This window comes from Pangasianodon hypophthalmus, chromosome 19 (assembly GCF_027358585.1).
Source record: "Pangasianodon hypophthalmus isolate fPanHyp1 chromosome 19, fPanHyp1.pri, whole genome shotgun sequence".
Classification (NCBI taxonomy): domain Eukaryota; kingdom Metazoa; phylum Chordata; class Actinopteri; order Siluriformes; family Pangasiidae; genus Pangasianodon; species Pangasianodon hypophthalmus.
This window is the reverse complement of record NC_069728.1, coordinates 10,320,792-10,333,932: the sequence shown is the minus strand read 5'-3', so window position 1 is coordinate 10,333,932 and position 13,141 is coordinate 10,320,792. Positions and strand designations below refer to the sequence as shown.

Sequence of the window (13,141 nt, the reverse complement as noted above, 5' to 3'; positions counted from 1 at the left end):
TTTCATTCAATTCACACAATTCTACTTCACCTAGATATAAATCTATCAGGGCTTCTGTATTAATAAGTGAGCTATAAAAGGATACAGCACTTTATACAGCCAGGATGATTCAAGACAGGTGACTTCTTCCTGGTTTGCTCTCTAACACTCCTCACACACCTCTCTGACACTAACTCTGTGAAAACTCCCCGTCTAACATGACTTCTGAGGCCATTTATTATCAGCTCTTACAGATTAAAAACCAGACGAACCGAACAGAACCAGTCTTCACCACTTCCGTGTGCTAAAACAGTGTAAAATGGCTAACAGCTCGCGCAGGTGTCGCCCTGTCTGCTGTGGTGAGGTAGCTCTTACCTGCCCGGTGATGCCGGTGATGATGGCGACTTTCCTCGACTTGCCACCGCAGCCGTTAGCAGCAGAACCGGAAGTCGTCCCCGCGCACTGAGCCATCGTCTACCGGTCCGGGTTGGGAGTAAAGTGTTGAGCTCCTGTCTTCCTGTCGAGCTGAGCTTTCTCTCTCTCTCTGTTCCGGAGACTTTTCTGCTTCACGGAGCGGCACTTTCAGACTAAACACACCGCGAGAAGCCAATCACAGAGCACGCCGGCGATGACGCACTGCGATGACGTAGTAGAGGAAATACAGAGGAAGATGAAGAAACAGGGCTTGCTTTAAGTTTAGCTGAATTGCACATCGCCCTCTATAGAGTGTCGCAGGGATGACGTATTGTTGTAGGCCAACCCGGAAGTTAGCATCACCCTGGTTCCATCAACAAAAAGCCAACAGGATTTTTCCATTGGCTTTTGGATGATTGCAGAAAATAAGCTCTGTGACCAACAAAAGTTTATGATTCTTACACGTTTTGTTCACCAAGATAATGACATGATCATGCAATTACAGGCAATTCAATTCAGTTTTATTTGTATAGCAAATATTGACACAGAACCGCTTTACAGAAATCCAGATGTACACGGTGTCTTAAAAGTCAGGAACCACTGAGAGTACCAAGAAGTACCAAGGAGCACCATCTCTACCCTTTCCTTCAATGTTAATGCCATTGTTAGGAACACCTGTACACCTGCACATTCATGCAGTTATCCAATCAGTCAATCATGTGGCAGCAGTGCAATACATAAAATCATGCAGATACAGGCCAAGAGCTTCAGTTAATGTTCACATCACACATCAGAGTGAAGAAAAAGTGTGATCTCTGTGACTTTAGAGTCTTTAGAGTTTACATAGAATAGGACAAAAAACAAAAATATCCAGTGAGTGACAGTTCTAGTGAGTAGAAATGCCTTGTTGATAAGAGAGGTCAGAGGAAAATGGCCAGATAGGTTTGAACTGCCAGGAAGAAAAATCACCTGGTGTCCTTAATAAAGTGGACAGTGTGTGTGTGTGTGTGTGTGTATTTTTGCTGTTGACTGTTTGTATCGCACAGTGAAATGAAGCTGATTGTTTTTCATTAAATAGATCATGCTGTTTTTCAGTGTGCTACGTTTACTGCATGATACTAGTGAAGAGCATTACCGTTGTGTATTGTATTTTAGGTTTTTTTTCCCACTAGTATGACTGCATTTCACTCAATTCACACAATTCAACTTCACGAGAACTGAGAACTTTAACTGGTTATAAACAGGAAAACGGAGTAAATCTATAAATGTGAATCCTTTGCATCCAGCCAGGATGATTCAGGCTGGTGACTTCCTCCTGGCTTCTATTCTTGCCAACACTCCTTATTCACACCTCTCTGACAGCAACTCTGTGAATACACCCGGTCTAACATGACTTCTGAGGCCATTTATTATTGGCCCTTACAGACAATTACTTGAGATTATAAACCAGATGAACCAGACCGAACCAATCTTCACCACTTCTGTGAGCTAATACAGTCTAAAATGGCTAACAGATCATGCAGGCGTGTGTGTGGAAAAGTGCAAATAAATAAGTAAATAAATAAGTAAATAAACAATAAACACAAAACCGTGCACATGCAGTTTAACTACCATTAGTTCCTGACTTCCCTAATGAGTAAACCAGAGGTGACAGTGGTAAAGAAGAACTTTCTGAGACGACATGAGGAATAATCGTTAAGAAGAACCAGACTTAAAAGGCAAATTAATGGGTTAAGTATATGTAAATGTCTGAGGATTAAGTAATGATAACAACAGTCAAGTATGTGCTAGCAAACTGGGACAGGTTTAACAAGTTTAGCTGGATTTAAAAACACAGATGAGCTGGTGTTCCTAAAGTACTCTGGTAATTGATTACAGAGTTTAGAGGTAGTGTCAGATAAACATCTTCAACTGGCTGAGCTACAAGTGTTTCTCTGGATTAACAGGTCTGTATCTGATGAGTGAAGTGTGCGTGATGGCCTATACTGTTACTGGAGCTGTCCAAGCTAAGTGTACTTCAAGGGCATCCAACCAACAGCATATTTCTATACGCTAAATTATACAAACTTAAACCTGGGTCACATCTCCGAGTACAGCATTTGGTAGATTATGGTAAAATCCAGTGGTGAGGCTTCCTGGTGAGAAACAGCAAAGGCTATTTCTTGATTGCTGTGAATTGTGCTTCACCCAGCAGTGGCTTGTGACCATAGATTTTGGTGATGATGTTAATAACGACATTGCCTCAAACAAATTTATGTCAAGAGGTTTTCACTTTTGACTTATGCTATAAGCTACTATATAGCGAATTTTTAGAGTGACTCTATAACAGACAATTAAGTCAAGAACATAGACTCATACAACACACAGTCTTGCAGCTTGTTTTGTGTGGTTTTAAACATATGTTTGTTCAACTGTGTTTGTTACAGCAGGTGTGTTTCCCATTTGTATGACGAACACAGTAAAGCTTATCATTAACCAGGGTTGTCAGGTTTCAGCCACATTTCCAGTCCAACTACATCTCAAAATCCACACAAAAGAGTTGAAACTAGCTCAAAAAATTCAGCGTTGGAAAAGAGAGACCAAAGATCACCATGGTGCACATCCATCTCTGACATATGGATGTTATCCACTCCATAATAATCCCCCTTTCCCTCTCCCAATCTTTGCAATATATCTTACAGTAGAAATGGTTCTGTTAATCATAGACACACTGTCTATGCACTTTATTAGATTTTTTTTTTGTAGATTCAGATTAATGGCTATAAAACAGGATCTTGATGGCCGCAGAGTATTTTTAAACTAGTCCAGTCTGTCAACCCTGTCGTTAACTGTCGTGTCTGTACCTGGGGCATGGCGCAGTGTAATTCCTTCCCCAATGGGCTTGTTGGAGTTTCCATTTTTGACCACTAGGCACATTAATTACTCTTTGGAAGCTAAATGGGGCAGTGAGCAGGCTGCCCCACAATTGCACAACATCTAGAAAAATTAGCAAATATATCACCTTATACCAGTCAAATAACAACATTTTTTTAAATCGTTGGTCACTCAAATGAAGCAATAAGTATTTCAATGGAATTAACATGTATGGAGTCATGTATGAGGACTTTATGAAAGATTAATATTTGTTGAACGGCTGATATATGGCCCCTGTCCCTATCGACAATGTGCCACAGGCTTTATCAGTTGTCTGTAATACTGGACTATCAAGCACAATATGAAAGAGAACATAATACAACCATGTGTCTGTTTGCTTGAAATAATCAGAGAAATACAGAACAATGGTCTATACAAGAGTAATGTGATTTGTTTAACCTATAACATAAGACTCGTACTTGTACATAAGAACATTAACCTGTAGCATTAATATTAGCCTTGGAAACACAACACAACAAACTCTGTAATTATATAGAACTGTAACTATTGCATTATTTAGTTTATTTTTTCATTTAATATAGTGACATAAACAAAAACAGTTCAAACATAGGACAAACCGGGCAGAAAAAGACTTTGACTATGACAATGCAGGCAAAGGAATCAGTAGCATGAAACATTTCATCAACATATCTACAAAAAATATCTAATAATTTTAAACACACTCAGCATGCGTCTTAACAATTCTGTTCCATAATATTCATCCAAGAGAAATATGTGCATTAGTTTTGAGCACTGCCATATTCCCACCTGATTAGGATTCATAACTAATATTATTAATACACAATAATGTTAAAATGTTGAACTTCAAGTAAGTTTAGGATACAAAGCAGAAATAACTGAAAAAAAGATTCCACTAAATATAAAACAAAAGGTAGTTTACTGTTGGGTTTGCCTTCATGGAAGGTGAGTTAAATACCCAGCAGAGAGGGAGGAGGAAAATGTGCAGCAGCATCCTAATCTCAGATAGTTATAAAAAACTCTTACACAATTTACACTTTACACAATTTCTAATGAAAGTACAGTTGGGGTCATAAGTTTACATATGCCTTATAGAATCTGCAAAATGTTAATAATTTAAATAAGAGGGATCATAAAAATTGCGTTTTGTTTTTTATTTAGTACTGCCCTGAATAAGCTATTTCACATAACAGATGTATACATGTAGTCCACGAGACAAAATAATAACTGAATTTACACAAAGGAACCAGTTCAAAAGTTTACATATGTTTGATTCTTAATACTGTGTGTTGTTATCTGATGATCAATGACTTTTTTTATGTTTTGTGATAGTCTTGAGTCCCTTGTTTGTCCTAAGCAGTTAAACTGCCCACTGTTCTTCAGAAAATGTACTAATGTGGAGTATCATGTAGTTCTGTGCTGTTTTATGTAACGTCATGGTCCTGGAAGAAGGTTGTTTCATTTCACTGTGTATTGTACTAGCTGTACATGGTTGAAATGACAATAAAGCCACTTGACCTGATATTTGACCCCTTTCTAACAGTGGCTATATGATGTTGAGATCTATCTTTTCACACTGAGGACAACTGAGGGACTCTTACAAAATTACACTATTACAAAAGGTGCAAACATTCACTGATGCTTGAGAAGGCAAAACGATACATTAAGAGCCGGGGGGTGTAAACTTTTGAACAGGATGATTGGTGTAAATTGTTTTTATTTTGTTTAAAGATCTTTTTTTTTTTTTTTCATTAGTACTGCCCTTCAGAAGCTACCTAAGATATTTACATGTTTCCCAGAAGATAAAATAATAACAATTTTATCATCATCATATTCAAAACTTTACACCCCCTCGGCTCTTAATGTATCGTGTTGCCTTCTTGAGAGTCAGTTCCACCTTTTGTAATAGTTGTGTGTGAAATAGCTTATTCAGGGCAGCACTAAATAAAAAACAAACTGCAATGTGTATGATCCCTCTTATTTTGTTAAAAAAAATTAACATTTTACAGATTCTGCAAGGCATATGTAAACTTGTGACCCCAACTGTATGTGGTTGTTCAGCCAAGTCATGTGCTTGTTTAGTTTTGTACTGGAGCTACAAGTCTAAATTAGCTGGCAAGTAATCTCTAACCCATCCTTCTTGTACACCTCTGCCTTAAACTGCTTCTAGTTATTCAGTAATGTCACATGGACTTCTCAATGTGGTTGAGAAAACAGTATGACAGTATAGTTCTAATCTATAAACATTTTTGGGTGTAAAGTTACCTTTCTTTTATTTTACACTGGAGGCAATTGTAGCTAACAAATAATGGCATTCAAAAGCAAATGTTTCTGTTATATAGCAGAAGTAGTCTGTCAGTGCAAATTTAACTGTGTCATCTTGAACTGTACATAACAATAGCCACCAACTTTCCACTTTAATTCAATATTTGTATTATTACAGCATGTAGCTACTTTAATCTTCAGTGTAATGTTATGTACCTTATGTGAACAGTGTACATGCTTTGTAAGAAAGCATTGCACAATAAAAAAAAAGTAAGTTGAAAAAAAAAAAATCTTCAGTGTAAAATGAAAGAAGCTAATTTTACACCCCAAACATATCTTGGCCTATCAGCTACTTTCGGGTACATACAAGTGGAGAACTGTGTAACTGGTTGTTCTTGTTGATGAAATACCTCTAAATTTCTAAATTAAGTGTTTTATATTACATACATTTTGTAACTGCTAACAATATTATCCAAAAGCCATGTTTTTCCCATATAGAAACAAGAAACTTGAGGTGGTTGCTGGATTTGTGCCATGGAGTGAAAGTAATCATGTATATCATGTATTCAAGCATATCAAGTCTACAGTACATTGTTATATAATGATATATTTAAAAACAAAAATTAATCATTTTTATGTCAGTATAAATATCAAACAACAAAAACAGTGACAGAAATAAGACTTGATTAGTAAAAGATGAATTATGTATAACAGTAGAGTTGTGCATTGCAAGTGGAGGACTGTAAAGCTACCTCCTGTTGTTCAGGTATTGTTACAAAGAAGAATTAGTATTGTGTTGTAGCCTACTTTTACTGGTTATGAAATGGATATTCATTGTTGTATAGCAGCTGGTGGCCATTCAGGTGCAGTTTTGTTGGTCCAGTTCTTCACATGGGTGAAGAAGATTTCTATAGAAAAAAAAAAGTAACTTAATACCAAATACCTAGGCAAGACAATAACAAGAGAATAAGCTCTCGTGTGTGTCACACACACTGAGTGCATACAGTCTTCATTTAGGAAGAAAGAATTCACTGGAATGAATGAACCTACTGTATATATGAACTCAAAGACACATCTTTCAAACATTTTTGAGTAGGCATAACTGAAATATTATAATAATTGCAGATAGTTGTTCGCATTACCACCTATCTGTTTATTCCATTCAAAGACTTCAGTCTGTGGTCTGCAGAATGACCCTCATGTGTTTGGGTGTCTGAAGAGCAGTGAGTTACCTGTTTTAGCTCTCTGGTGGAGGAGCGTTTGTGGAGTGGCACTTGTTCCTCTGCAGCAAAAACACATTTGTCAGTATTAACACACACACATGCTATAAAGCACAAGGAATTGCTTTAAGACTACATAGCAAGCCCAGCCTCCACTAATATTTTGTTAAAATGCAGCCTTGAAATGTTTCTGTATTCAGTGTTGACATCTATCTACATTACTCATCAATGTTGGTGACATTCAATATTTTAGCTAATCAGACGATCAAATATCTCACTGCACTACTGCACTGTTTGTTCATTTAACACAAACTGTTTTGAAGTAGACACATTGCTGATAGGAATTCAGAAGCATGGTTTCTATAGGCATCTATGGCAGATTCAGTTACACTGTGTTTTAATGGGAGATTAATGGGAAGATTAACACTCATTGGACAGCAAATTTTAATGTCATTTGGGTCCTGCCCTGGACACACTGGTGGTAAATGTAAGTGTGGCTTTTTACATTCAGTGGAATTAAACGGAAGTGTGGCTTTTGCACAGAAAAAAAAAATCTCAGTGTTTATTGGACCATGTGCTCTGCACTTGTCCTGCTTCTCCATGTGATGATTGGGAGATCTCTCAAAGGGGGTGGAACCTTGTAACCAACTGCCAATCATCGAAATTGAAATGAAAATGATCTCAAACTTAAACGTATCAGTGCCAGTCAGACTGACGGCGCTGCAGTAGTCAGTCAGTAGGCTAATCCATAACAGTTCTACACAACTTGTACAGCTTGTCGTTTTATCTTTGTAATCGCTAAATATTGTAGATAAAGTAAATATAAAGTTATGTTTGACTGTTTTGTGAATTTTTTTGTTTGTTTATTTTAAGGTCTAGCTAGCTACCTGTCACTATTTTCTTCAGTGAAATTTAGCTAGCTAGTTAGCAGCTTGGCAAACACTACAAATTTTGTCAACCTGATTTTGAGGTTTGAGGAGAGACTGAGAATTAAACAGGAGACCAGACCAACAGATTAAACAGATAAAACAGAACACACACAGATATATAGATATATACTTCTATAACAGACACCTGGGCTTCCCCTATTTTAAAAACCAGCAGCCACCACTGCTGCAAAGTAATCCAGGGAGAGAAAGTGAGGAACAGGATGAGACAGAGTGAGATGAGGTCTAGGTGCTTACTTTCTGATGCAGACGATAGTGAAGTGTTTGATCAGACAGCCAGGGATGTTTCAGTGACTGAGATGCACTCATTCGCCAACTATATTGAACACAAGCATTAATCTGCAATGAACCCTAACACTTAAAATGAACAATAACATACACACACACACACACACACGCACACACACACTTTACCTCTTGCTCTTAATGAGCAGACGTGTTATGAAGTCTTTGGCTTCATCAGAGATATCGGCAAACTCTGCCTCTTCAAAGTTCCACTTACATTCTAGGATGTTATTCAGTGTCTCATTGTCATCATCACCCAGGAAAGGAGAGAGACCGCTTAGCCTATAAGAAGAAGGAGAAGAAAAAGAAGATGAAGATGACAGTTTGCTTCTAAAATAAAAGTTTAAAAAAAACAGCAGAATGTAGACTTGAAATTTTTTTTTAGAAAAACAGACTTGAGAAAAATATTCAATGTAACCTACTTAAGCATATCCTCAATCTTTTGACTTATCTCAAACCTTAAATAAAGTACTCCCAGTTTTAGATACCTACACAACAGCATGTCATTGGTGACTTGTGGGCTCTTGCAAAGCTGTCATATGCTTAATAGCAGATATGCAAAGCTCTTATAAACCTTAGAAAGAGTACAGAAGAATTACTGTATTTTGAAGGTCCCAGAGAACACAAAATGGCATCCTTCATTCTGAAATAAAAGATTGAAACCACTGAAACACTTTTTAGAGCTGGCCACATAGTCAATCTTCCTACAGGGGACAAGGGCTTTAGTCATGAGGTTTCCCAAAGTCTAGAATGACTTGTGTCTACACTTCATGACAGGACACTACACAGTTGGACGCAGCTGGTTTTAACCTATGTCAGGTGGTTACAGCTCAGGGGAGTTTAGTAGGCGAGTAACAACGAGATTACCACCTTGGGAAACACTCTCACGTGAATGCCAGCTCCTCACTGCAGATCTCTTATAGTTCAACCTGATAAATACAGTGTCCAGATTTTCTGTTACAATGCTCACTATGTGCATCTCAAGACCTTAAAACCTAAAGGTCTCTGGGACATGCTAGGTAAATTCAGCTAGGAAAATAGCCTATATAACAGCTACAGGATATATATAACAGGATAACTATACAAATTCCACAGCAAGAATAAATCAGACAACTATCATCCAAAAGCTTTATGCCTGAATACATTTTCCTCTTATTTCATTCCTGTCTCTGGCTCTTTTTCTCCCCTGATTCGCTGTGGTAACTGTGTATTCAAGCTTTTTTCCAGTCTGAAGTTCAGGCGTGATGACATTTTATGTTTTTGAGCTGGTGGAAGATATATATATATATATATACAGTTTTGTGCCAATTCCAGCCTGATACCCCTGTCACAGCGCTTACTGTGGAATTATCACTATAGGATTGTCAGTGCTATTGTCACTCAAGGATAATATATTATGGAGTATTTTTTATTACCAAACTCAATAATCTTTTCCTGTTCAAAAAAAAAAACTATGCACTGTAGAAATAATTCAAGAAGATCAAAATGTTGAGAGCTGGGACTCACAGCATGTATGTAATGACTCCTAAGCTCCACATATCTGTTGGGAAGGAGACAAACTCATAGTTGATCACCTCAGGTGCAAGGAACTCAGGTGTGCCAAAATTCACTCTGAGCTTCTCCCTTGGTTTATATCTGATGATGGAAAAGAATTAGAGCATAAAAGAGGAAAGAGAGAGAGACAGATAGAGATGACACAGCTGGAATATTGGGCAATAATTCCAGTCAGTGTACTAACCTTCTGGCCAGACCAAAGTCAATGATCTTGATTTTATTTGTTTCTCGACTCACACACAGTATATTTTCTGGCTGGAAAAAAAACAACAAAGATTCATTTGAATCTGCTTATTAATAACTCACATATGAAAGTTGGCTGGAAAGCATGTGCTACCTTCAGGTCGAGGTGCAGTATGTACATCTTGTGCATGTATTGTAGCCCTTCTGTTATCTGTCTGATTAACAGCACTGTGTCCAATTCAGTCAAATTGTAATTCTCATCGATGATGCGATCAAATAATTCTCCTCCCTCGACACTGAGATTACACACACACACACACACGCACACACACGTGTATATGAATGCACATCTTCATGTAAGCGTAGAAAAATAGACATATCCTGTTATGTAGATGTATGTGTCTTTATGTACTTACTACTCCATGACGAGAGTGATATCATTGCGAGACTCATAAGCAGCATAAAGCTGGATGAGGCTAGCATGGTTCAGCTGGTTCATAACCTCAATCTCACTTTTTACCACTTCCTGATAAAGCAAGATAAATAAATATACCATAGTAAGTTCATCAATCAGAATATAAGAGAAAATTGTATTAAGGGCTCTCATTACTTTTCAGGTTTAATTATTTTAATGATTTTGCCTTGTGTTCAATATAGTACACAGTGCCATATATCCAGCAATGACATGCAAGCATGTAAGTGATTTACCTTCTCCTTCTGATTCCTGGTTTTGATGATCTTAGCTGCCAGTGTGAGACCAGAAGAATTCTCCACACACTTATGGACAATTCCAAAGCGCCCACTACCAAACCAAACACATTTTTACACCAAGATAAGTCAAGGATTTACCAAAAAGCTTGCACTATTTAAAGCTACCATTTCTATATTTCAATTATTCAATTATATTCAACAATATTTTAGGTAAAGGCTTTTAGGCTTACCAGGTACCATGACACTCTAGAATAACGCAGTGTGGGAAGTTAATGCTAGATGTGAAAGATTAGGTTCTAAAGTTCTACCTAGCCTCTTGGTTTTTGCTTTCATCACAGTAAAAAGAAAAAGACATTGCCTGATACAAGAGACCCATGAGTTTGTAATACAGCTCTCTCTCTCTCTCTCTCTCTCTCTCTCTCTGTCACATACACCTGTCTCCTGCTTTCACTTGCACCTGAGCTTTGTATGATATGGGTACTATACAGGGCCAGCCAGTATAAAATCTTGTGAATTTATCTTAGACAGCAAGACCATGTTATACTAAGGCCAGCAATGTACACGCACCAAATTGTGAACAAAAGGACACCACGAAAGATGCTTTTACCAGTAGCTTAAAGACATTATTAATAAAATTCCATGTGAAGTGTCTGGAGCAAAGAGAACTTGAAAGTGTGCAGGGTAGCTGATGACAAGGAATTGGGTGAAAACCAGATTATGAAGTTCTGTGCTATGAACAACATGGAAACATGGGACATCTTTGCAAGAATATTCATAAAACTTGGCCTTTGTTTTAAGTAAAACAGGGAGTCTTACAAGCAAGTCACAGAATAGGTTCTGTGCTTTCTTCCAAAGTCAACACAAAATGGTGGGAAAGCTAACAGAAGCAAAGTTAGGAAATCCTTGGCTACAGAAAAGCATCACAGAATCCTGGATCAGCAAATATACTTTGGGGACAGAATTATAACTATAACTACAACTGTGGTGCAATTTCATTAGTATCCAAGTGTGTTTTCTGATCCAGGATTCTCTAAATGCTCTTTTGTAGCCAAGGATTTCCTGACATTGTCTGAAATAGACAACACTGCCATTGTCTGAAATAGACAACACTGCCATCTATCCAGAACTATATTAAGAATGGTATTGAAGTAAAAAGAATAAACACAAACAGGCAGGGGAAACAGAGGAAGAAACAGCTTGCAATCACATATTCTCAGTACCGGTTCAAAGAGGAGATCAATGCCGACTCAAAGGCAAATTCAGGCCTAAGCAAAGGAAAACTTGGCACCCTGATATCCAAGAGAGAAAACAAGCTCAGGATAGCATATCATAGAAATCAGTCTGAGCTTTCCTTGCCAATAATTTTGGAGAAATACCTGAGTTCCTACCAACTGACAAAAAATCCCCCACAGAACCAAACATGCAAAATATTAACATTTTGAAGATAATGTAACGTTTAAATGTACAAACCCTGCCACCAAGTCTGGAGTTCCTGAGCTCTGAAAGAGCAGGGAAAGTATTCCATCCCAAGAAATGTAATTTCACCACAGTTAACATCTGGACAGGAGTTACACTTCAAGTAACCCTCAACACATATAAGAAGAAACAGACAATATGTCAAGAATAGCAAACTGCATTCTGACCAAGCCAAACCGTTTGCAGCCAATTGCTCTGTTCAGATCATTTTCCACCCTCCGGTATGGCTTTGAAACCTGGCACCTGAAAACCATGCCAAAAAGTTGAAATAATTTCAAACAAGGTTTTCAGAAGCAGAGTCAGAAAGACAACTAGTTATAAGAGCTGCCTCTGCTTTCTAGACCCTGTGGTAGGACTCCACCCAACCTGACCTACAAGTCAAGTCCCAAAGTTGTAGCCTCAGGGACAGAGGCAGATTAGATCCACAAAGATTTGCAACAAATAACTCAAAAGACTTCAACTCTTCAGGCTATATAACTATATATTTAGAGTTGCTGTAAACAAACCCACTGGGCCACTTTGACTGTCTCATATGTCAAACAATGCAGGAGTAACAAAAAGTCTAAGTCAGGTTATTTTAATGTAACCTTTTTGTTTCTTCAAAGATTCCTTGTGCATTTTTTGTTAGGGTTTTCAATATATTATTGCATCCATTTTATACTGTATGGTCTTTCTGCTATTCTGTTGCTCACCCTCCAAGCACTTCCTCTCTGTTGATGGTATAATAGGTAGCTATATGTTGGGTTTTGGTTGTCACCACACGGTGCTCAAAGGGTGCTGGAGGAGGAGGTGAGCAATCTGGAGGACAGAGCAAAAAAGGAGAAATAAGGGAACTGTCCAAATAACAGTCCTAGGTCATTGTAGCACATCTTATACCTATGATGTATTCTTCAGGCACTGAATCTACTTCTTTCCTCTCCTCCTCAGGTTTCTTTGGTTCCACCTCTGATGCTCCCACTCCAGGCTTCTTTTCTTCCTCACTTTTTTCCACCTCTTCTGACCTTTCCTCCACTCTGCTTTTTTTGAGATCATCTTTCTCCAGATTCTCGACTCGTCTCTTAGTACTGGCAATCAACTCTATGTGTTCATTATCGCTACAAAAACACACAGCACACATTCATCAAGAAAAAAAAAATACATATTAATGGATTAGATTTTTCCAGATTTCAGTGAAAATAGTACTTTTTCCAAATAGTGTCATCAGTTGGCTTAAAG

At 37.8% G+C, this 13,141-nt stretch overlaps 2 protein-coding genes across 6 annotated transcripts in view; both read right to left on the bottom strand.

Annotated features, from left to right (window-relative positions):
* The window catches only part of gmds (GDP-mannose 4,6-dehydratase), an 80,192-nt gene extending 79,604 nt beyond the window's left edge, over nucleotides 1-588 (bottom strand). For all 3 annotated transcript variants that reach the window (XM_026944678.3, XM_026944679.3, XM_026944680.3), the window contains exon 1: nucleotides 355-588. In XM_026944678.3, coding sequence (XP_026800479.1) covers nucleotides 355-450 — 96 coding nt within the window. In that variant the 5' untranslated portion in view covers nucleotides 451-588. The remainder of the gene's footprint in view (nucleotides 1-354) is intronic.
* Nucleotides 589-772: 184 nt separating this feature from the next.
* mylk4b (myosin light chain kinase family, member 4b) overlaps nucleotides 773-13,141 on the bottom strand; it is a 28,316-nt gene continuing 15,947 nt past the window's right edge. For all 3 annotated transcript variants that reach the window (XM_026944628.3, XM_026944627.3, XM_053242019.1), the window contains 11 exons: nucleotides 12,803-13,020; nucleotides 12,619-12,724; nucleotides 10,448-10,541; nucleotides 10,156-10,265; nucleotides 9,894-10,035; nucleotides 9,741-9,811; nucleotides 9,509-9,637; nucleotides 8,132-8,284; nucleotides 7,955-8,033; nucleotides 6,783-6,832; nucleotides 773-6,458 (listed from right to left, as the gene is read on the bottom strand). In XM_026944628.3, the coding sequence (XP_026800429.2) occupies nucleotides 6,788-6,832; nucleotides 7,955-8,033; nucleotides 8,132-8,284; nucleotides 9,509-9,637; nucleotides 9,741-9,811; nucleotides 9,894-10,035; nucleotides 10,156-10,265; nucleotides 10,448-10,541; nucleotides 12,619-12,724; nucleotides 12,803-13,020 (1,147 nt within the window). In that variant the 3' untranslated portion in view covers nucleotides 773-6,458; nucleotides 6,783-6,787. The remainder of the gene's footprint in view (nucleotides 6,459-6,782; nucleotides 6,833-7,954; nucleotides 8,034-8,131; nucleotides 8,285-9,508; nucleotides 9,638-9,740; nucleotides 9,812-9,893; nucleotides 10,036-10,155; nucleotides 10,266-10,447; nucleotides 10,542-12,618; nucleotides 12,725-12,802; nucleotides 13,021-13,141) is intronic.